General features: G+C 34.5%; 1 protein-coding gene across 2 annotated transcripts in view; it reads right to left on the reverse strand.

The window, feature by feature from the left end:
• The window catches only part of LRBA (LPS responsive beige-like anchor protein), a 369,838-nt gene that overhangs the window by 307,029 nt on the left and 37,509 nt on the right, over positions 1-25,300 (reverse strand). Inside the window, exons 8-22 of one of the 2 annotated variants that reach the window (XM_070948937.1) lie at positions 24,642-24,788; positions 23,026-23,223; positions 22,441-22,574; positions 20,592-20,700; positions 20,351-20,503; positions 19,124-19,292; positions 16,872-16,951; positions 14,783-14,840; positions 14,416-14,480; positions 9,656-9,753; positions 8,261-8,353; positions 6,697-6,805; positions 5,554-5,635; positions 3,166-3,289; positions 2,745-2,937 (exon numbers count right to left, since the gene is read on the reverse strand). In XM_070948937.1, coding sequence (XP_070805038.1) covers positions 2,745-2,937; positions 3,166-3,289; positions 5,554-5,635; positions 6,697-6,805; positions 8,261-8,353; positions 9,656-9,753; positions 14,416-14,480; positions 14,783-14,840; positions 16,872-16,951; positions 19,124-19,292; positions 20,351-20,503; positions 20,592-20,700; positions 22,441-22,574; positions 23,026-23,223; positions 24,642-24,788 — 1,812 coding nt within the window. The remainder of the gene's footprint in view (positions 1-2,744; positions 2,938-3,165; positions 3,290-5,553; positions 5,636-6,696; positions 6,806-8,260; positions 8,354-9,655; positions 9,754-14,415; positions 14,481-14,782; positions 14,841-16,871; positions 16,952-19,123; positions 19,293-20,350; positions 20,504-20,591; positions 20,701-22,440; positions 22,575-23,025; positions 23,224-24,641; positions 24,789-25,300) is intronic. The other variant, XM_070948936.1, reaches the window with a different exon arrangement.

The raw sequence follows: 25,300 nt of genomic DNA on the forward strand, positions 1-25,300 counted from the left end.
TTCTATCTGGGTGCTTTTGTGGTTAATTCTGCTTAGAACTAATACAGAATCTAGACAGAAAAATCAAGTTATTTTATACATTATATAATGAAAAGAGCAGAAATGAGAAGTAGGAAAGATCTTTTTTTTAATCAGAGCATTACAACAGGCTTTAGCTATAATAGGATTATGTACACCTTCAAATCCTGAGAGCAAAAGAAACCTAGGTAGTGCAATTATGCCACAAAAGCCATCACTGCTTATAAAGCGTAGTACTGCAGTTGGAAAAGAGGCTACAGTGACAAACCGCTTCCCTGCTACAAAGGTGGCAGGAAATCTATCAAACTGGACAATAAAATTGCAATTGAGTTTCTTTGGCTTTTTATAGCAGCTCCATGTATCTTGATGTGCAGCTCTGCAAAATCTATCCAATTTTGCAATACTAGTTCTTTCCACACAAGCTCTTTACCAAAAATAAAATTACACAATAGAGTATGAATAGACAATGGCTGATGCATAAATGAAATAGAGCTGAAATATAAATTAAAGCGTACAAAATTTTTAAAATTACTGTGACTCAGTTTAAGGAAATTTTGTCCTATGAATTTGAACACATTGAAACAGTAAAAAAATACTTACTTATTCAAACTAACACTTCCAGAAAATTCAGAATTCAGTAACAATTATTAAGAAAGTTTTGAGGATCTTTATCTTCAGAACATTTACAGAGAAATTTAATTAAAACAGGTTATTTTATTACTAATTTTTGTATGCTACTCTAGAAAAACAAAAGGATGAGAAAGAATATGACAGTTTGAACAATATATGTTGCAATAGCATTTATGCAATAGTATAAATCTTACTTCATGCAGGTGATATGTCACAGGAATAATTAAAGTGAATTAACCTGAATTCAACATCACATGCCACCTTACTCTTGCATTGTTAAGACAGAAATGTAAAACTGTGGCTAATTTAACCCAATTATTAAAAAAACAAAACTGACTGAACTAGTGGTTGAGACACCGCTTTTCTCTACCGTAAATTGACTAGAATAATGAACTCTCGCAATAAACGCCACACAAAAAAGGCTGTCTGATTCTTCTTGTTCTTAAAATGTTCCCACCATCACTTAGCCACCCCACTTTACACCTGACTGGGAGCAAGCCTGGCTGAAAGTGCCATGTAGATACTGAGTCTCAAACGAGTATAAAAATACATAAACTAGTAATGAAAGCGGTATTAACAAAAGCTAATTTTTATAATTTTATTGGACTGAAAAATTAAGTGATAAACTTAATATTAATTTAAATAATAATTTCCCATGTCAGAATACAAATATGTAAACTATCAAAATCTATGTAATGCAGAAACGGAAAATTATTGTTTCTTATAGTATGTATATGCCATGTATATACTACGTGACACACACATATACCCATGTATTTATATATGTATGTTCTAATTGGCATCCATTCATATAAGATCATTTTATGCCAAAACAGAGCAGTCCAAAATTTATATCTAGAGTTATTAGCAATTTTAATATTTATTTTCCTACAAACGTCTATGAACTCATAAGCAAATGTTCATGTTGGAACATTTGGTATGAGGTGTATGGAAATCTTGAATCAACGTTAAATTGATGTCAAGTGTCTAATACCAAACCGAATTTAAAACTGAACAGACATATATTAATGGTGAAAAAATAGCTTTATACATAAAATTTATTAGGAATAAAACAGGGGAAAAAGCACACTAGAAACGGTTAATTTCCCTATAAACTATACACAATTTAAGAAAATTATTAAAGCTAATTTCAACCTCTACAATTCAAAAGAATAAATTGCAAATTAAATATTAATCCAGAATCTTAATTATCAAACATAATTCATAAACACCTTTTAAATACAACCTATGTAAGTAAAATCGTAATCTGGAAAGAGAGTATCTATTGTTTCACTTTATAAATATTATGGTCTCATAAGACATTGACATCCACATAGCTGAAAGAACAATTTTTGTACCTGAACTGTGCTGTCAACACACCAGGTGTCCCATAATTCATGGTGTAACAGGGGAAAAAAGCCTCTTCATTTTTCTTACATTGTAAATCCCCATATGGAAATCCACCCAGAGCCTTATTAAAAATGTTTGGGGGAATAGAAGAAGGAACCACCGTGGCAGCCATTGCAACTTTATTCTAAAATCTGTTTGTCAGTTGAAAAAAGGTTTACCCCCCATTAGAGAAAAAATTCTTTCCATCACAATTTTATTATAATTGTAAAAAAAATATATATTATTATTAGTAGGAATATTGTTTTATTTCTTATTCAGGAAAAAACCTTCTTCCAACAACCTTTCCTCTCTTTGTTTGGATGGAAACAGCTTTTGCTTCAGTTTTATCAGTAATTTGTTGCTCAGCCTCTCCATATAAGAAAAGGGCATCATTCTAAGGTAGAAATAGACAAAGTGCGCCACCTTGTGTTTCAAATTTATATGGTTCAACTGCACAGGCAGTTCATAATAAAAGAAAGTTTTCTGAACATCAACTTAGCTATTCTCATACCAAGCTGGTGCATGAAATTACACAAGCATTGCACTAAATATTTTTAATTATTGCTTTATGAAATATTGACACCTTCCCTTATTTTGTTTTCTCTAATTAATTTCAGTGAAATTTGTTTTTGCACCAAATTGCCCTTCAAAATTCTTTTTAAAAATTCTTTAAAAATCAGAATTAGAATTGTTTTTGCATAACTCACCTTTGAATGTGTAATTGCTAGAGTATCCACCCAAACACGCCAGCCACCCCATTCATACTTTATTGCATGATAAAGTAGTATTCGAAAAATGGCATACACCATTTCTGTTATCTTCTGTTCATCAGAGCTTTGGGGATTAAAATAGCAAAGAGAAAGCATCCATTCCTGCCACACAGAACACTGCAGTAAACTCCTGAAAAATTGCAAACACAAATTAACTTTGAAGAAAGCAGGAAAATACAACTCAAAGACAACTGAGATTTGTCTTGAACACCAATAGGAATTAGAGATTAATAAACACTTGATACGGCTAGTAATTGAATAAGCCACCTGAACAATTTGAGGCCACTTCTTAGTTTAAAAACTATTTTTAATCATGCAGCTTGAAGAAACAGCTTTTTAAGCTATATTATGATCTTACCTCCTATTCTCCCTGCTGTTATTAAAAAGCTTAATCATGTCTGATAGGAAGACTCGGTGGACTTCCATGGTTTCTGAGCACGGTGGGGAATTACGTAGTAAAACAGCAATAACTTTCAGAACCTCTGGAAAACATAACAATTTAAAAAACCAACATGAAAATAAGATTTTTATCCCCATCATTTTAGTTCCTCCTCCTTCTTCCCATGTTAAGAATTATTACATGTGTATATAACAGGAAGCAAAGTATAACTTTTTTGGAATTATTCCTACAGTGTTTTCATTAACAAACCAGTTTGTGTATTAAATAATGGCAGAAGAAATTTTGGTCCTTCAAATACACCCTTATATCTTTTCCCTTGTATCTTTATTCTGGTTTGAGTATAATGCATCTTAAAATTCAATTTAACCATACAGCAACTTGAAAACACTCAATATTTTTATTAATTGCTTCCTGGGCCCGAGTCACAAGAGAAATCTTATTGGTGAGTTTCCCAAGGACATCTGGGAATGTCTACTAAGAGACAGAAATCAGATAAGCTGAATAGCACATATTTATAGATGGATAATGATTGCATCTTCAAGTATATCTTTAGAGCAGAACATATTTTCAATTAAGACAGGATGTTACTAAATTCAGACCAAAACTTTATACTATACAGATAATCCTTGACTTGAAGCCATAGTTGAGCCCAAAATTTCTACTGCTAAGCGAGATAATTGTTAAGTGAGTTTTGCCCCATTTTACGATCTTTCTTGCCACAGTTGTTAATCATAGCAGTTATTAAGTTAGTAACATGTTTCTTAAGTGAATCTGGCATTCTTGTTGACTTTGCTTATCAGAAGGTTGCAAAAGGTGATCACATGATCCCAGGACACTGCAACCATCATATATTATGAGTCAATTGCCAATCATTTCAATTTTAATCATATGACCATGGGGATGCTGCAACAGTCATAAATGTGAAAAACAGTCATAGGTAGTGTTTTTCAGTACTGTTGTAATTTTAAACAGTCACTAAATGAACAATTGTAAGTCGAGGACTACCTGTAATTAGTAATAGCCAGTTTGGAAAATTATAAAAACTATATTCTATGCATACAGGCATTCTTCCATTCCTACGTAAATTAACTAATTTGTCTGAGAAATGCATAGAGATAATCTTAAAAAACTTTCAAGTTTATTAGTGATAGCATCCCTTACTGCTCAATGTGAAGAACTGTATTATCCCATTGCTATAGCAGCATCTTTTCCCAGGATAGCATGGCTGCTTTCCTCAGAAAAGAAGAAAAGGATCAGTTCCTTAAAAGAGCTGTAAAGATGGTCATCTCCATAGCTGCTCCAACGCACTTTCTGGGATTCAAACCAGAGGTGGGTTTCAGCAGGTTCTGACCAGTTCTGGAGAACCGGTAGCAGAAATTTTGAGTAGTTCGGAGAACTGGTAGTAAACATTCTGACTGGCTCCGCCCCCATCTATTCTCTGCCTCCCAAGTCCCAGCTCAGGGAGGAGATGATCAGGAGGAAATGGGGATTTTGTAGTATCCTTCCCCTGTCACGCCCATCAAGCCACACCCACAGAACTGGTAGCAAAAAAAAATTTGAAACCCACCACTGATTCAAACCCAAAATAATAAACAATTCTATATTTATTATTTTCTGCCATGCAATCCTATGCAGCTACCTATGCAATCCTACTTGAAAGAGATAATAGGTAAAACAATAATAAATATTTAAGGTCTCCCCAATACAGAACACTGATAATGAAAGACTGCTAGGCTGGAAGCATACTGTATTCACCTAAACTTTGTTCCAAGCTTCCCTACAAATAAGAAGTCCTATAAGGCATATTTCCAGACTGCTAAAATATTATAAATGAATCTGAATGAACATGCTTAAAGGCCTATTGCAGGGTTACAGTTAAACATGGCTGCTGAATATGGGGCTTCTGTATATAGCCTTATTCCTTTTTACCTCTCATTTGTGCATGTTAACAGCTCTCATATTAATAAAAATAAGATAATTAACCATTCCAATGAAGAGCTTTCAAGTATCTGAGAAACTGAAGCATCAGGCCAGTTTTTCCCCATCACTGATATAGTTAATTTAGAATGGAAATTAATAATGAAATTAATTTCCAATGACGTCATACCAACTTAGGTAGTCAGATATATCCTAGAATTGAAATTGTTAATGAAATCCTATTCCTAAAAACAAAACCTTTAAAATACTTCAAGTAACAACACTTCCCAAAGTAGCAAATATTAGATTATGAAAGCAAACATAAATATAAGAAATATGCTTCCTAGTACATTTTTCCCTTTTTGAAACACATAAAGCACTATTTACAGACTCTCTAATAGTTTAACAGAAAGAAACACAGATGCTTACGGGGATTTTGTATTTTCACTGCTGAATCTGGGTCAGGATGCTGTTTATGCATTACTTGTGTACAAATCTGCTCAATAAGTATCTGATTAAAAAGAAAACAAAGAACATATTAGGAAAAATCTAATATTGAAATAATTTCCAACTTTTCAATTAAAAACAGCCAAATTCTGATCTTTAGAATAACTATATCCAGAAGTAAAATTAACTTTAGGTGACAAGCAGGAAGAATGACTTACTTCTTAGTAAATTAATGCTTCGTTATAATATTTTTCTTTGCTTAGATAACATTATTTAACTCAGACTGGTGACAAAGTTCAAATGATAGGATAATCAATAGGAAAAAAAAGAAAAACATAAGGACTCTATGAAAGTCTATTTTAAACAGTCTGTTCATCCAAATAAATAAAAAGTATATTAAAACAACAAGAGGCTTATTGTTGGACCATTCTGGTACACCAAACAATACATATTGTTTGTTTATAATAAACAGCATCTATAATCCTTGATCTCTGGCTCAAGAGGGTCTGAGCTACAAAATCAATTCTATGGACAAAAGGTAGGATAGAAATTGAAAGAAGTCACAACAATTATTTTTAAGGCCTCTGGTTATGTGACTTTTCATAAAGATCTAACATTTTAATAATGAAGAGGCTCCAGACGGATTGAAAAAGTAATGTGAAGCCCTTAAATTGCCCACTCCTATCTTAACTGAAGGATTGTTCAGTGTTATACTCTAAGGTTCCATAGTTGTTAGTTGCCATAATAAAAACTTTTGATATATTATTATTCTGCACATTCATACACACGATTCAAGAAAGCAAACATACTTAATACTCCTGCTTCCTATTTTCTCTATACATATGCATACAGTATACATATACAGATATCATACCAATCAAAAAATTATTTTCGTAATATTGAAATGTTTGACAATAGAAGTATTATTTTTAATTAAATTAACATTTTTATTCAAATTAAGTATTGAATTATTCAGTTTTGCTTTTCAAATTAAGGATATTTTTGTAACATTTATGTTTGCTAACTAGTATTTCTGTGAAATAGAAACAAAAAATCCAAATTTTATCGCCTGGAACTTATCAGTATAAATTAAATCACCTTAGCTACATATTTTAAGTCTTTTACCTCAAAAAGTACATTGTAGGTAGTCATGGAAATTAAGTTTGTTTGAAGCGTAAGCCTCTCAATCAGAAGAGAAAACAGTCCATGTCCAATCATAATTTCTGCTTTCCTCCTAAAATTGTATGGAAAATTAAATAATAATAAATAATGTTGAATATATTTTTGGAGAACTATTACTTTCAGTACTTAAATCAAAACTATTCTCCTTTTCTTTCCCATGCTCATTTATTTTAATCTTAGCTTATATTTAGGTTTGTAGCTAATTTTTATGTTATAAAAAAGGAAAATTATCAAGTCTCATCTCAGAGATATTTCTTAATTAAAAAATTAGTGTTCTGGTGGAAATGTAATCTATATATTCAAATAATCAAGTCTTTATAAAATAAATTGAAACATGCACACAACTGCTTGGAACCCCTGCTTTGCTTCTAAGTTTCAAAAGCTTGTTAATACCTTGCTATGTTTATATCAGAAACGAAGTAGAGTTAATAACTTTAATAGAACCCATAATATGCAAACGAAATTTAGGGCCTAAAGATGTGGCTCTGCCAGTTAGTTTGGGGCCCCAGTGGGAGAACAGCACAGTGGAGGTGGTTGATCGAGTAACAACAGATCCCACCTCCCCTCACTCCGCCCTCCATCTCCCCGTGTGTCCTTAGATTTTAATGTTTAATTTTAATTATTTTATGTTTTAATTGTACACGAATAAAGATATATTTGTGTGACTGTAAGTCCCCCTGAGTTATTGTACAGTAAGATGGGTGGGCAATAATTTTTATTTTTAAATAAATAAATAAATTTAAACTATGTTATCATGTTCTAGCTTCTTTGAAAGTAATGACTGATTTACAGTTTGATTACAATGAAAAACTATAGCTAACTACAGGGAAATATTAAAAGCCTAGTTGATGCACACTTGGCCAAGGTCTAATTGTTTGTAAAATGTAATCTAGGTAGACTGCTTGTTCAGTGACTGTTTGAAATTACAACAGCACTAAAGGAAGGGACTCTGCCTGAAGTTCTGACCATTGCAGCACTAAATAATTAATAAATATCTCCTTCAACAATATAAAATCAATTACAGGTATAACCGTTAATTTAATATTGGTTTTAAGTTACAATGGGCTCAAGAAAAGTGACTTATGACCTGTCTTCAAAGATATGGCCTTTGTACCAGCCCCATAGTCACATGATCATAATACAGGCATTTGGCAACCAGTTTGCATTTACGAAGGTTGCAGTATCTAGGGGTCACACAATTTCACAGGATTTGCAACCTTCCTAGCCAGGTCTGACAAGCAAAGTGAATTGGGAAAGCTGGATTCACTTAACAACAGTGTGATTCATTTAACACCATGCAATTCACTTAACAACCATTGGCTGTATAATTTGGTTCGGTCATGTGATTACTTGTTTAATGATTGCATTGCTTAGTAACCAACATTCCAGTCCCAACTGTGGTTGTACATCAAGTACTTATAGAAAATAATCCAGAAAAAAAATGATATTTAGGGAATTACATGTTTTTAGGGAGTAAGAGTAACTTTTGTTTCCACCTAATACTTACTTGGGTGCCAGATGCTTTAAAAAGTAGCCCATCACTTTCAGTGCTTGTACTCTGATTCCTTCACTTTTGGAAGCAAGAAGTTTGTAGATAACACTAAAAAAGAGATTTTTTTAAAAAATGTAAATTGCTAAAATAGTTTATTTAGGCAACAATCAAGCTACACTTATAAAATAATACTTATTGTATACAGTGATAGTTAAAACAACCTGGCATATTACTGAGATACTTGTCCCACTGAATCAAAATGGGGAAAAAATATTCATGATTAACTCAAATGCCACAAACTATTAACGGAAAAGAGAATTTATATAGCAAAAGGTCCCAAACAAGAAAGACAGGAAAATATTAGTTCAAAATTGAAAAATGCAAATTGTCAAGGAATTGCGCAGCAGCTGTCCAGATGAATTTGGAGACACTGACAGAAACTTTCAGTTTTTTATATAAATATATTTTATCATTTAAATCTATAGCAGTCTTTGTCATCATCCATAAAAGGAAGAATATAAATTAGTCAGAAACACAGGAACGTCATGAGGTAAATCTAAACCAGGATACAGAACAAACATAAGAAAAAAAGGAGAGAGAAAGGGGAAACTCCTCCCCTTTTACACCTACAGCAACCAATCACATCATGCATGAGTCGGTACTCTCTAACTCAGGGGTCCCCAAACTTGGCAGCTTTAAGACTTGTGGACTTCAACTCCTAGAATTCTGGGAGTTGAAGTCCACAAGTCTTAAAGCTGCGAAGTTTGAAGACCTTTGCATCTAACTAATCAACTACAACTGTGTGTTCTGGCCTATTGTTCACTTTACAGTTCCAGCCACTAAATTCAATATCTTAACATATTTATTGAAAATAATAGAAAATATTTTTTTAAAACATAGTTTTTTGAAATATATAGAGAACACAAACTGGAGAAACCATATATTTGCAGCCTTTTTCTAACTTTTTGCCCAGGTAAAAAGGTAAATATTTATTATTGTGTCTATATTCCAAGTGATGGATTTAATATATCAGTCTTTTTGACAGAAAACTATGTTAACTATAACATTTGTCATGTATCCCTTGCTAGTCATATATGGCAGCATCCAGAAAAGTAAGGGAAAGAAGTACAGCTAGCTAGTCCTCAATTTACAACCATAATCGAGCTTAAAATTTCAGTTGTAGGTCATGACAGTTGTAAACAGAGTCACCATGTCACGAGATCCAATTTTTATGATGTTTTTTGAATTTCAAACAATAAAGATCAATAGAATTACTGTTTCAAACTACGTTCTTGAATATGAATTATTCAAAACAACCCCCACATTAATATGTAACAAAAGACATTTAACTTTCAAGACAACCAAAAATTCAACTGATTATTGCTCTTTCTATTGGAATTTATTTCTTACCGTAATCCATTCCTCTGATCAAAAGCAGGAATCATAGAACTTGGGTGCTCAGACATGAGAGCAACAAGCAATTGCAAAACATCCATTAAATTTTCATCCTATGTATAAAGAAACTCATGTTAAAGCTGATACTGCATTTCAAACTTTGTACCCTGTTTCCCCCAAAATAAGACATCCCCGATAATAAACCCAATCGGGCTTTTTAGCGCATGGCAATAAGGCCAAGCACTTATTTCAGGGTTCAAAAAAATATAAGACAGGGTCTTATTTTCGGGGAAACGCAGTATATTCTTATCTATTCATGAGTTACTATTATATTGCTCCTCTGTCATTATAGACCAGGGGTGTAAAAATTGCGGTGTCACATTGTTGTCACATGACACATCGCAAGTTTTTTCCCCTTCATTAAACCGGGGTGGCCGTGGCCAGTGTGTGACAAATCTGGCCCGTGGACTGCAAGTTTGACACCCCTTAGACCAGTGGTGGAATTCAGCCAGTTCGCACCACTTCAGGAGAACCAGTTGTTAACTTTCTAAACAGTTTGACAAACTGGTTGTTGGAAGAAATCATTAGGGCAGAGAACCAATTGTTAAATTACTTGAATCCCACCACTGCCTTAGACCAAACAAAGAGAAAAGTGTTTCACATATAACCTTTTTTTCATTGATGACCATAGTAATTAGCACTTGTTAAATTTAGGATTAGACAGAATGGAAGATGCTTGAGACACATTCGTGATATTTTCAGCCCTACCAGGACTTACAGAGCAGGCATGTTCCAAGTTGTTTTCTTGAAGCAGTATCATTTAGTGGGAGTCAGAAGAGATGCTTCCTCTGACACAGAGCTTGCCTAATTGCTTGCTCTATTCCTCCCAAAACTGAGTAGGCCCAAAAGCTTTAAAATCTTTGCTATTCCCTCAGGTTTTGGGTCAAGATAACAGGTAAACTCAGCTGTAAGACTGCATGACTGTGAGATGAAAATTTTGAGAACTTGTCTACATTATAGATAGTCCTCAAATTATGACCAAAATTGGGATTGGGATTGGAATTTTAGTTGTAAATTGCAGTCATAAATTGAGGCACTATGTGACCATACTCAATTTTACAACTGTTTTTACAGCAGGCATTAAGTCATTAAGCAAATCAACCTCATTCTTAAGTGAATCTTATGGTCATAAGTGTGAATCCATTTTTATCCAATGGTGGCTTTCCAGTTTCTGGTAAAAACATTATAAAATGTGGTCAAGTGACTGTGGGATGCTGGAACCAGTCACAAATGTCAGCCTATTGCTAAGCACCCAGAATGCAATCGTATGACTGCACAGGTTGTGCAGCAGTCATAAGTTCTAAGATATCATAAGTTCTGAGATGGGTCATTATTTTTTTTTAGTCCATAGTCTGGTCATTAAGTGAAAAGTCGTAAGTAGGTCAAGGACCACCTGTAATGTTGTGGTATTTATTTTTCTAACTTTCTGGGTTTTATTGTTAGAGTTGAAATTTATTCTTAGCCATCCAGTCATCAAAGCAAGATGGGTGGCTGTATAATTATTTAATGAATAAAAAATGCAGCTTCATATTATAGTATTCATGTAATGATATTCATAAGAAATATGTAAAGGATACTTATGAAATTTCATGATGACAATTGTAAAAGCCAAAGGAAGCAGTAGTAAGGAAAAACTGATAGTCTAAACTAAAAAAAAACAAAAAACCCAAAACTTAACTCAGATCTATCTAAACATACCTAAGGAACTCACAAAGTTATCCCTACTACCAGTATTTAAAAAAAAGTGAATATATAAAAGCAGGCCATATTAGAACCAAGGAATAGATCCATTGGCTCACGAAAGCTTTGATATATTTTAAACAAAACAATAATTTATTCCATGCTATGGAATAGTATCAGAAGAGACACTCAGAAGCAATTTAGTATGGCGGGGATACTGTTATTTAAATAACAGCTTTTGCTGATTTTTATTTTTGATTCCTAATACCAAAACCACCGATTAGCACATATCCTGATATACAAAAAACATAAAACTATCTGTTGCTAAACTGTTTCAGACTTCAGTCCTAAACTAGCATTGCTGTAAAAAAAATCACATATTTTTACAAAATCAAATAGTAACTGTTATAAAATGCATAAATCTAATATTGTAATCCAGCAATACTTTAAGAAATTGACAATAACAAAGCTGCTCAAAGTACTAAATAAACACACTCCATATTTAGAAAGCAGTTGATTAAATATAAGCAGACTGTGAAAATAAGAATGTGCAGTGAATGGAAAGCCCATGCTCCCCTTACCTGTTCTCCTTTAAGGCCCCACCCTGTGGAATTGATTGACCTGGACTTTTAAAAGTGCTTGACTCTGGAACTAGTTATGGTGGCATTGAAGAAGAAAAGTGGAAGAGAAGAAAAAGAAAAGGAGAAAGGAGAAAAGACAGAAGAAAGACCTGAAGTCTCACAAGAAAGATAACCAGAGGACATTAGAAACTGAGATTGGATAAGGAGGCATTAGGAATGGGGAAGAAAGTAGGAAGAATTCTTGTAAATGGCCAACCAACTGGCAAAGATTGAGCAGACTGGAGAATGAGATCAGGTGCAGCATAAATATGTAGGCATCATTCATTTCATAGACTCTGGCAAGCAGCCCAAGCACAGCTCAGGCACCTGCAAGCCCAGCAGAAGCAAATAAAAAAGACAGTCCAGGCCCCAACCCACCTCCTTGTTGAAAGCCCAGAATGGCTGCTGTGGCAGCATTTCAAAAACAGCTGAGCCAAGTATTGTCAACCTAGTAGCCAGTCATTTGAAAGTCATGCAAGTAACTATAAGACAAAGTAGGCTGGATCTAAAAGTTTAAGAACCAGGCACAAAGGGGTTAAATCAAGAAGCATAAATTAAAATGAAAGCACAGAAAAAACAGCTATAGCACCTGAAGAATTATAGACTGTGATTCAAGAGAGAACATGGGACCAGTTTGATAAAAAGTGGTCAAGAGGTTGGCCTAGAAGCCTGGCTGGGTGACATTGGGCCAGTCACTCTCTCTGAGACCATCCCAACTCATAGAGTGGTGGTTCTGGTGAAAATAGGAAGTGAGAAGATTACATAAAATGTTTGCTGCCATAATTTGACTGTATAGATACAGTACATGCAGAATAAAATCTAATAATAGAAATCATAGCTAAAGAATATATGCTAAAAGATGTAATAATATTAATGTTGGCATTCCCAGGTTAGCATCTGTCTTACAATTATACATAAAAACAATACATAATTTTTGTATGCAATCTGCCATATTTTAGCATGTTTTCCATAGTTAGGATGGCTATGTTTGGGCTTGGTTTAGTTGTTAATAGAGATTGCCTGTTAAATTGTGAATCACATACACTGAATGGAATTTTTGTAATTATTTGATTTGTTCTGTCCCTTGTTTAAGGGGCAAAATACATTATTATAATTGTTCACCACATATAGTCAGCCAAATGTTTAGCCTTGATTTGTCATTTTTATCCACCTATCAAGTCCCTTCCAATGACAGTGGACTAGGCAGATGTTGATGTTTGAGGGATTTTAAATGTCTTATTGTAAATGTGAGCTGTTCTGAGTAAAGCTGCCTTTTGCAATCGACTGACTGTGATTTTGTTTATACCAATGGTGTACAAGTAGTTCTCTAAATGTTTTGGGATTGCACCCAAAACCCTTATCACTATAGCTACTATCTTTGTTTTCTTTTGCCACACTCTTTCTACATCTATTTGCAGTTCTTTATATTTTGTGATTTTTCTACTGTAGTTCTTTCTTTCCTCTCTTCAGGTACTGCAGCATCCGTTATCGAGACTTTTTGTCGTTCTTATTGACAGTTCTTAAGTCTACAATATTATGCAGCAAACATTTGTATTATTATAGATAAAATAAAGCAAAATAAATAAATTCTATTTAGTTTTTAGATGCTTCAGGATATTGCCATCAGTGTTTTGAAGAGAAAACATTATTTCTAAGTGCCAGAATTAATGCACATAGAACTCAAACGGTTTGGGGCAAGCTACTTATGATGTAAAATTACTCATTTTAATATCCCACTTTCTAAATGTTTGATATTACTTCTTGCATCAAACTCTTCCTGACACCAAAATATGAAGCTATAGATAATTACAATAGTAATCAATGCCTACTTGTACTTTTAGAATTTTAGGTGGCAAAGTTCACCCTCAAAATTGTGTTCAGCTTATCCATGAATGAGTTTATCAGGAAGTATATGTAGCAATACTTTTTAAAAATATCCATACAGCTGGTGCATAAACATGGATAAACCCATCGATAAATAAGCAGACCCTCACATTTTAACTGAAATACAGTGAAAAAAGTGCCATGTGGATAAGTAAATTGTGTAAATTTAAAACAAACATTTTAAGGGCTTGGCTTATTGCAGATGGCACATTTTTCACATGTATCCAGAAATACTTTATTTAAAATAGTATTATTATTTTTTTGTTTTTCACGAAAAAAAATCCTTCATAGGTACAGCTTCATGATTTGTTCTTTTCTCTGCCCACCCCCGATATTCCAGTTCGATGAAATGAATTAAAAAAAACCTATAGAACCCCGTTACACAAATAAACTTTACGATAAGAGTTCTTAAAGCATATCTGTAGTTTCAATCAATGTTATGCATGTTTTTCTTACTTCAATGTTATTGGATGGTAGGAGGGATTATTTTATTCAAAAGCTTCTTGGAAGCAAGTTGCTAACTTAATTTACCTCATGAATGGTAAGAAGATAATTCAGAATGCCCTGGAGTTCATCTTCTTTCACTCCATAGTCCTTAAAAGATAAAATCAAGAGAAATGTAATTCAAGTAATGTATTTAAAAGCAGAAGAGAAAGGTCGCTCTCTAACATAAATACTAGTGAAATATTTTGGATTCATTAAAACATGATTTCAGTATTAGTTTTAGTTAGAATTAGTATTAGTTTCCATACAGGTCCCTATGACTATGTGTACCACATATAGATTCCATACATCCCCATATATTGATCCTTTAGATCAGGGCTCCCCAACTCCCGGTTTGTAGATTGGCATCAGTCCGCAGCATGCCAGAAACTGGGGCACACAAATGAGCAAAGCCCCATCCGTGGGATGCAGGCAGCACACAAAACCATACCCCCTCCGTTCCACAGAAAAACCTCTGTCCACAGAGCCGGTCCAGGGTGTCCAGGGCGCCGCTGCTTTAGTTCTTGTACTCTTGGCCTTCATTTATTTAAAGGGGGGGCTATATGAATTACAGCTTACTCAATAAAAGAGGACTGTGGCTCAATAACAGAGCTTATGTTTGCCTGAAGGAGCTCCCAAGTATAGTCTTTCAATTAATTTGGAATAACCATACCATGCCACAAAACCTCAGAGTCACTGCCAGTTATCAAACCAGAGAAACAAATTGTATGTTTGAATATAAAACTAGCTTTAAACATTCCCATCATTTTTTATGCATTTAAAGTGGTCTTTAATTTGCTGAAAACTTCAAGTATAATCAATTGCTATATTATATTATATAACAATTATATTATATTATATAAGAATATAATATTCTTAATTATATATGGTATAATCATATAGATCTATTAACTTGTCTTACCTTAGAGTCACAAATAAGAAGAAATACTGAGCGTGTTATTTAATAAGGTTTTAAGCATTCTTAAAGCAAAATCAAATATTCTACCAATTCCAAGCTCTGAAAATATTTTTAAAACCTTCGTCAAAGTCTAAGCCTCCTTCAGTTATTTTCACTTATCTTTCGGGAGCTTAATTAACTTAACTTTTTTCAGTCAAGCAATATGACAAGGGCAACAATGAAAGAGGAACAGAAAACAAAAGGAAGGAATAGGACAAGATGGATGGCTTGAACTTTGCCATGGGCACAGTTTCTGTATGTACACATCAGTTTGATTACAACATTGGATTCACAGCATGGTTAACCCTCTTTTTTCTACCGTATTTCTCTTCACTTCAAGAAAGAAATCCTCACTTAAAAAAGATATTGATAAGATTGAGCCTGTCCAGGGATGGGCAACAAAATGGTGCAAAGTCTGGGGGACGAAACATATCAGAAGAGATTGGCGGTATTGATTATGTACAGCCTGGAGGACAGAAGGTGGGAGACATGACTGAAACCTTTAAATATATTATGTGGTGGGATTCAAAATTTTTTACTATCGGTTCTGTGGGCGTGGCTTGGTGGACATGACAGGGGAAGATACTGTAAAATCTCCATTCCCACCCCATTCCAGGGGAAGATTACTGCAAAATCCCCATTTCCTCCCAATTAGTTGGGACTAAGGAGGCAGAGAATGGGGGCGGGGCCAGTCAGAGGTGGTATTTACTGGTTCTCCGAACTACTCAAAATTTCCGCTACCTGTTCTCCAGAACTGGTCAGAACCTGCTGAATACCTCCTCTGATTATGGGTATGAATAAGATTCTAGAAGGCAGCATTTTCAATATTAAGCAAAAATCAAGAACATGGGGGCATAACCCCAAACTGACAGGAGGGAAGTTCAAAAGTAATGTTTGAAAGTATTAATTCACAAAAAGAGTAGTGGAAGCATGGAACCAATTTCCAGCAGAGGTAGTAGGTCAATCACCAGTAACCAAATTTAAACATGCTTGGGATAAACAAATATCCATCGTCTGACAAAAAAAAAAACCTGAAAGGGCAGACTTGATGGATCACTGGGCCTTTTTCTGCAGTCAGTTTTCTATGTTACAGAGAAAGCAACTGTTAATTGAAGAAGAAAGCAGCTCTAGTGAGACATGGACATTAAAAGGGCTGAACCTTCCTCTTCACCTTAATTATTCACAGAATCTGTACTTCCTACCGCAAATGTTCAGTCATCAGAAATATAAGGTACACTATTTATTTAATTCATTTTATTCGATTTTAAATTTTGTATATCTATGTGTTTTATTTCATGGCTGTGCACCGCCCTGAGTCCTTCGGGAGTAGGGCGGTATAGAAATTCAATAATAAATAAATAAATAAAGCAGGAAGTCGCCCCCCCCCCAACCACCACTGCAATCCATTTGAATTGGAATGATGATTCCTAGAAGTTGAGTTCCCTTTCCTTGGCATCTTAACAATTCTAGGAAACAATAAGCAGGGCAGATAGCTGTGTAAGAAAATAAAACTGAACAAAACAATCTCAATTTGAAGATTTCTTACCTTTGTCACCAACTGCTTAATAAACATCAATAAACAGGCTCGCAGAGAAAGAATATCTTTCTGATTAGGTCGAGGTCCATCTTAATATGAAAGATACATTATTACATCATATATTTAAATTCTGTGATTATTACAATGCAATTACAGTAATTCCTAATTGTTTGTGCTGCATATTAAAGAAAACATTATTAGTTCAAACACATCGAATATTTCAATCATAATGGATTTGCTTTAATCAGGTTAATATCTTAACAAAACTCAAATCAAATGTTTAAGCTATAATGTTTTCATCCAACTTAAGCAGTGGATTGCTTCAATCCTTTTCAGTGGAAAGCTGTGAGTCAGAAATATGAAATATGTATGTGTGTGTGTGTGTGTGTGTGTGTATTTGATTTATATGTTGCCCTTCTCCGGAGACTCAGGGCAGCTTACAATGTGTTAAGCAATAGCCTTCATACTTTTGTATATTTATACAAAGTCAGCTTATTGCCCCCACAAACTGGGTCCTCATATTTCCTAGGGAAAAACCATTCTGACCTCTTTTTTTCTAATTTCTGAAAACAGCTCCTAGTGTCCTCATTTGTGCTTAAATCAGGCTCACCCCCTTTTTCTTTTTACGTCACCAATCCCAGAGAGCTGACTTCCTTGCTGATCAGTATTTTTTGCTATTGAGTTTTTTTCCTTCTGAATACTGCAAAACATCTCCAGTCTCTTGGTCATATCTCAAATAGGAACTATCCCTTGGCAGCTTTGGTCATGTACCTTTACTTACAGAAGGAATACTAAGTCATGGTTTGTTGTAACTGTGCATTACAAGTTTTGCATGCATCATAAGGAGCAATATTTTTTGTTTTATTCCTATCCCACCTTTATTTTTACAAATAACTCAAGACAATGAATATATCCAACACTCCTTTCTCCTTCTATCTTTGTGAATTTCTATCTTTGTGAATTTTGTGATTGTAATTTCCTGACAATCCTGTGAGGTGGGTTGGGTAAGTGAGTGACTGGTCCGGTTACCCAGCTGATGCTGTGCTAAGTCACAAATAATATCTATATAATTCAAAGTGCTTGGGTTTGCAGAACCTCCTAAGCCACCGGTGTCAATCTTGCGGCATCACATTGCCGTCACGTGATATTTCACAACGTTTTTTCCTTCATGGAGCTGAGGTGGGCATGGCCTGCACATGATGCATCTGGCCCATGGGCTGCCAGTTTCACACCCCTGTCCTAAGCCAAACCCAACTAAATATATTATATGTTAAACTAAAGAATGAATCCAGGCAAGAGTTAGTAAGAGATCTTACTAAGATCTATGATTTATGATGACATCATTACAACAGCAAAACAACTATGAAAAGAGATAATATTTTAACTGCGGTTTTTCAATCCCTTTGGATTCCTTTGAGTCAATGTTAACTCCTGGCGACTGCCTAGACTAATCCTTGCAGTTTTCTTGGCAAATATTTGTGAAGTGGTTTGGCACTGCCTGCTTCCTAGGGCTGAAATTGAGTGTCTGATTCAATGTTCACCCAGCTGGCTTCATGCCTAAGGTGGAATAGTACCATACCACACTGGCTCGCTTTAACAGATTGCAAATTCCATGTGAATTTCTTATCCATTGTAATATTGTATGTGTATTTCCAGATTGGGGGAGGGGGATGAAATTAAATAAACCGATTTAAAAACACTTTCCTACATTTATATAATTTATTATCTTGGCCTGTTTATTCTTTACTAGGGATATGAAAAAACATAATTTTCCAAGAAGAAAATACTCCCTGAAACACCAGATATTTAATTTTTTTCATTGACTATTTTGATTTTTCTTTTTCTGGCTGTTCCAGGGATGGTCAAAAGTTTTCTAAAAGTAAATCCACCTCATTCTTGAAAATGTTGAAACCATCTCCACAATAACCAAAACAGCATGGTCCAGAAGGAAAACATAATATTTGGATATTACTTGAAACATTTTAGTATTCAGCATTTAGTATATTTAGTATTCAAGAAGTGTGTTTTGCATATATCTCACTATAAGAGTAATTCCATATACATATATACATATATACATATACATACACACACAAATGGAACATGACACTAGAGTTTTAAAAGAATACATATCACCCAGTAGCACACACATTATACTTAAATTCTATAAATATTTAAAATATTATGTTATTTCAGCATCTAACTTATTCACAGTTCCAAATGTTGTGCTATTGTTATAAAACAAGAAAATAAATACATACCTAAACCTTTAGGAGTAATTCCACTACGGTCTTGAGGATTAACTACCCAATAGTAATACTTCAAGGTATGCATTGCCAATAGAACTGTGCCAACTCGTCTAATTGCATTATATATATTTGCTATGCCAATGAATTCAGTGGACAAGTAAGTGTACAACATCAATTGAACCTATATCATCCAATTAAAAAAAACAAAGGAGAGTAACTAAGATCGCATATATACAGGAAATTAAATAAAGGCAACAAAATGAGCACTCCCAAAGCTCTATTTATGCATTTATTTATTTGGAATTAATACCAATAGATATGATTTATAACATTTGCAAAGATTTTCAGAGGTTTGATATTGTGGTATATCATTGCATTATGTCTATACTGGGCTTATGTACAAAACAGAAAAATTGGGGTTTTGAGTTCAAAACAAAGCAACCCATCAAAGCTCAGTCTCTTGAACTGCTTTCCACAGAATAAAATCTGAAACAGTTCAAAAGTTCTGTTTCATTGGAGTAAAACTCAGAATATTCCAAGCCATATGAAATAGTAAAAAGTTGAAATAAGATCTCTGTTTACTTTTCTTTTTCACTTAGGTATCGCAAGGAGAGGGTCGTTCACATTAGCTTGCTTCAACAAGTCAAATGAAATGGCTTTCTTAATGAAAGGGGCAATTTTTCTTTAAAAAAATAAGACTATTAAAAATGTTCAATTTAGTAATAATAAATTACTATTAATTATTACCTGAAACAAAACACTCAGACCAATGTATTTTTGTTTAAGCATGAAACACCTGAAACAGCTGCTGTGTACTCAAAACCATTTCACAAGTGAAACATTTTTCATTAATTTGTATCATTAATTCACTTTCTTCTGTTCAATTGTGTCTCATTCTTGGAGACTGCCTGACAACTGCCTGCAGTTCTCCTGGCAAGGTTTTTCAATAGTGGTTTGCCATTGCCTTCTTCCTAGGGCTCAGAGAAAGTAAATGATCCAAGATCACTTGGGCTTTTTGCTCAATGCAAGACTAAAACTTCCAGTCTCCTGGTTTCTGACTGCTTAGCTACTACACTAAACTGGATCTCTTAGTTCATATTATGTTTCTCCAAAATACTGTATATCTTTTAATACAGGAAAGGGAAAATAAATCTAAATTATTGAATCCGTATATCACATTAGTACTAAAAGAAAAATCAAGTCTTTTTTTGCTCTGTTCACAAATGGAATGCATCTTACCTTGGCTGGAGTATAAATCCATATTACAGGGTTAAGGAGAATATGATCACAGAGCTGTTTCAGCAAAGGGGCTCCATTATGCAAATTGCTCAAATATTTAGCAAAGGCAAGGCAAAGGTCTAAGACAGTTCTGTTAATGTGTGCTTTGGAAGACTGTGGAAGGAAAAAGATACGTAAGCAATGATGAACATGGCTAAAATATTAAAAAATGCAAAGAAAAAAAACATTTAATTTTCTTTACCTTTTCAAGACTGTATCCTATTACAAGGAAGCCCTTACAAGAAAGCATTTGTTCTTGCATAGCAACTGAGTTCTTCAGCAACTCCATAATGAAAGCCAGTAAAATAGAACTGAAAAACATATTGCATTGATGCAGCATATTAAAAATTAGCATATTTAGGGTTTGGAGTAGGCTTGCACATTTTTGTTGATTGATTTGATACTGGATCGTTCTTCTCAATTCAGCAGACTACATTATTTTTATGTTTCAAATAAAATTACTGCAGTTGCATAATTTACCACATCTTTGCTAAGTAACCACTATCACCCTATAGCAATCCCAAAGAGTGATGACTAGAATGAATATAAACATTGATGTTCCTCCTTGAAGAAATATTCAATACTAGCAGGAAGCTCCATTATTGCATACAATACATAATCCAGTCTGTAATGTACCTATATTAAGACAAACTGACTCAGAGAGCCAGAGAGTGAGCCATGTTTAAAACACATTACACTGCAAAGCAAGTCTAAAGGACCAGAATACATACAGATTGCAGATTGGAACTGAGTTCTATAAATTTTGTTTTTTAGTCATGAAATATAGTTCATTTTCCAGTATTACAACTTTAAACTATATGGAATTAAAAGCGTGCAATTTAGAAAAATAATATATGCAAATACTATTTTAAGCAACTCTTTAGCCTGGCAGCTGAGCAATTGAGAAGGTTATAACTATGTTTATTGTACAAAATTCAGTCAAGAAATAATACCACAAAAGTGGAAGGAACCAAGTACAAAACCAGATAACTTTGGCTAATTAAAATATTTGAGGTAAACAAAAAGATTGTGCTTTGGTACCAACATTTGCAATTACTTTAGAAAAACAAGTTGTCTAATAAAAACAGACAATCATCAGGATGAAAAAAAGAAATGTCTGTTATTTCTAATATAACATTTTCATTTAGATGGTAAAATACTATGACATCTGGATCAATATCAAACATTATAGCTTTGATTTACATTTATATTATTATTGCATCCAAAGCAAATAATTCACGTTGCTGCATAATTTACTGGGGGGGAGAGGGGGGATTCGGTATTCTAATCTAGAATATGTCTCATTAAAAATGTTACATGTACAATAACAAAAAGTACCAATTGCTTTTGAAAGCTATTGTATTTAAATCCTAAAAGCATTTCTAAGACAATTTCTGCAAAACAATTAGCATTGCCTGGAAACACACCCATTGTTCTTGACAATCCTATGGTAGGTAGTTTGTGCATATAAGACATTTTCCACTGATCAAGTACTCGAGTCAGGAAGATAAACTCTCCTTGGCCAGAACCAGCAGCTCTGTAAAAAATAACCCTGTATACCTTTTTGACAGAAAGGAATTCATCCCTGAGGTATTTTTCATATCTCCCCCTCCCTGACTCCATAAATTACATAGCTACTGAATGATGTACACATTTGTGTAGAAGACTTAGTGTCAATAATCTGACTTCATCTCAAGGTCTTCTCTGCACAACAGATTTAACATGCTCTAACCTTGAAAATATAAATAATGTTCTCCATGCTCCAATATAATTGCATTACTTGGGGATAATTCCCCTCCCCCAAAAGCTAAACATGTTCTCATGTATTTTCACCTCAGATACATTTATATGTGTGCGCCTATCTGTTAACATGCATTTTGTTTTCAACTTACTCTATCATCACAAACATTTCCAAAATTAGTGCAGTTGCTACAGAGTTATCAATAAGAGATCAGGCATAACAAGTCTTTACTATTAGAATGCAGTATTTTCTCTAACATTTAGATCACCCAAAATGAAAGGTAATTTGGAGTGAGAATAAAGATTCTTACCAAAGAGTTGTGTCAGGCTGATCCAAGGAATATTGCCTATAGTCCAACTGTGCAAATAGAGGAAATAACACCTGGACTCCTCCAATAGAATGCATTGCACTTTGGATAGAATGGGTTATGACCGCTTTCACATCCTGTAATGCCAAATTTGAACACATTAAATGTGCTTCTTTTTTTTTCTATTGTTACCTTTAGGCTTCAATGTACCAAAAGAGTTTATGTAAGATCTTTGCATTATTTGCATTATAGTGTCCTGCTAAGGACATATACGTTGTGCGAGAGCACAATTGTGTTTTATACAGGAAATCTAAATAAAAGCCTTTAAAATAAGGACGAGAGCAGAACTTCTATCAGGCCTTAAAGCAACGGATATATTTAGCTTGAAGAAAATAGAAGGGTCTGAGAGCTTATGACTGCACATCACTAATCATTCACATCTGGTATGAAAACAGGCTACGTGTTGAAAGGATCAAGCCATAAACCTTAAATCTTTTGGAGAACACACTAAAAGATCAAAACACACCCAAGGGGGGGGGGAATCAAATACATCTCCCTAGGAACCTGAAGTCAGACACACCAAAATACCTGTAACATGAGGGCATGTGGTGAATGTACAAAGATAGAAGGATTGTCCTTGGGTGATGATTCTAGGCAGAGCTGTGCATCTGTAGCCCTTGGGTTGTATGTAAAGGCAATAGCATTAGACAGTTTCCCATCATATAATAACTGTTTATGATGATCAGCTAGGAACAGATCGCTTTCTCCCTTGAACTTAAAAGTTCCCTAAAATGAAAGATTAAAAGAAAGATAATATTTAACCAGAATGCAATTGGAATTCAAAGTTTCACATGTAAGTGGTTCAGGATGATTCAACTGTACATGTCTGAGTTGCGTTAATGAGTAAAAAGAGCAATGTACAATATTTTTGAAAAGAAAAAATTTCTTTCTTGGCATTGTTTATTTGTAAAAAAAAAAGGGGGGGGTAAGGATAGAAGAAAATATATTTGAATATTGTTTATTGGAAAAACTGAAGAGCAAAACAATTTTGTTATGTTTGTAGTAATATTTCAAATCTTCAGAAGTACAGGTAGCCTTGACTTAGGACTGTTCTTTCAGCTACCGTTCAAAATTACAACAGCATAAATGAAAGAACATACAACCCCTGCCTGAAGTTGTAGCCACTGCAGCATCCTTGCAGTAATGTGAACAAAATTCGGGTACATGGCAATCTGCCTGCCCTTACTCCAATCACAGGGATGCTGCAGCAGGATTCCCCACCTATTTTCCCCTCATCCGACTCTGCTAGTCTCCCAAGGTCTTAGGCCTACTTCCCATCCTGCTAGGTCCCACACCTTCCTCCCCACACTGTCGTGGCTTGGTCCACTTCATTGTGTCTGCTTCCAAAAGGGTGCTCCCTTCTGTGATGGCACCATGCAGCCTCCATGTAGGAAGGCTGTGTGGCAGAGTAGCTGTTTCTAGAGGGAAATCTATAGAAAAGGTAAGTGGATCAAACCATGATGGAGGAAGGGAAGGGAGGTATGTGATCCAGTAAGGTGTGAGGCAGGCTTAAGACCAGTGGAGACCCAGTGGAGCAGAAAATGGAGCATGTGGTGCCTCAGGGGATGGGAAAGGCCCTGGAAGGCCCAGGGCAGGTCACATGTGAACTGGGGAAGTCAAGCAATGAGAGTCTGTGCCTGTGCTAGGCCTCCCAGGCCCTCCCCACCTGAGGCAACTACTGCTCCAGTTAACAACCACAATAGGGAGAGCAGGAATTGAGGTTACTAAGCAAGTTGTTCACATGGGCGCCTCACTTAATGACTGTCATGACTTACAACCATAATAGTCATGCTCTATAATGGTTGTAAGTTGAGAACTATCTGAATATGAAGTACAGAGATTTACATTTAAAATTGACACATACACACACACACAGTCAACATCAAGCCATGGTTTATAATGCTTGAACTCTATCCTTGGAGCTTAGCTCAGGGACAAGAGGGTCAAATCCTTCATTTTTGAGTTTACAAGCAGTTTAAATTGGTAATATTTTACTATTATATTCTGCATAAAGTAAATGGAAATCAAAATATTTAAAAATCCACTCATCACTGAATAGGGATGCTGCTATATTTTTAAAATCAATCCAGCATAAAATTGAAATTTTGCCAGTTCCACCAAAATCCTGTTAGGACTATACATACTTTGTATCCCAGACCAAGTTGATAAATCGCAAAGATCTGAGCAGCATTGAGAGCTTCACTGAAAAGATAAGCAGCTGTCATCTGGCCACAAAACACTCGATTGGCATCTGCTGTTTCTGAAGAGCCCAGGAAACATTTGTCAAATGTCTAAGAAAATAAATAAAAAGATCTAGTCAATGTTTAATTTGTTATTGAAAATGAAGATTATATACATCATAAAATATTGTCCATTCTTTTTTTTTTCTTTTTCTTGTTGTATATGTATTTTGGGATGAGTATAATAGTTCAATCACTGGAGTTGTGGAATTAAAATCAATTTTAATGAAGTCAGAATTTAATTCGTTATTCTTTTTTAGGGATGAGTTTTTTCTTATTTATGATATTTTCTTAGGTACCATTTTACTCCAGGTGGTACAGTAGTGATTGTGATGTTTTTATTATATGGATTGTTTTTACATTGATCAGAGTAGAGATGTGAATCGTATACATACCATGTTTCCCCCAAAATAAGACATCCCCTGATAATATACCCAATCGGACTTTTGAGCGCACAGCAATAAGACCAAGCGGTTATTACAGGGTTCAAAAAAATATAAGACAGGGTCTTATTTTCGGGGAAACACGGTAGTGCTGACATAATTTAATTAACAATAGCAATA

The sequence above is a fragment of the Pituophis catenifer genome, unplaced genomic scaffold (assembly GCF_029215685.1).
Source record: "Pituophis catenifer annectens isolate HBS135680 unplaced genomic scaffold, rPitCat1.0.hap2 SCAF_8, whole genome shotgun sequence".
NCBI classification, from domain to species: Eukaryota; Metazoa; Chordata; class Lepidosauria; order Squamata; family Colubridae; genus Pituophis; species Pituophis catenifer.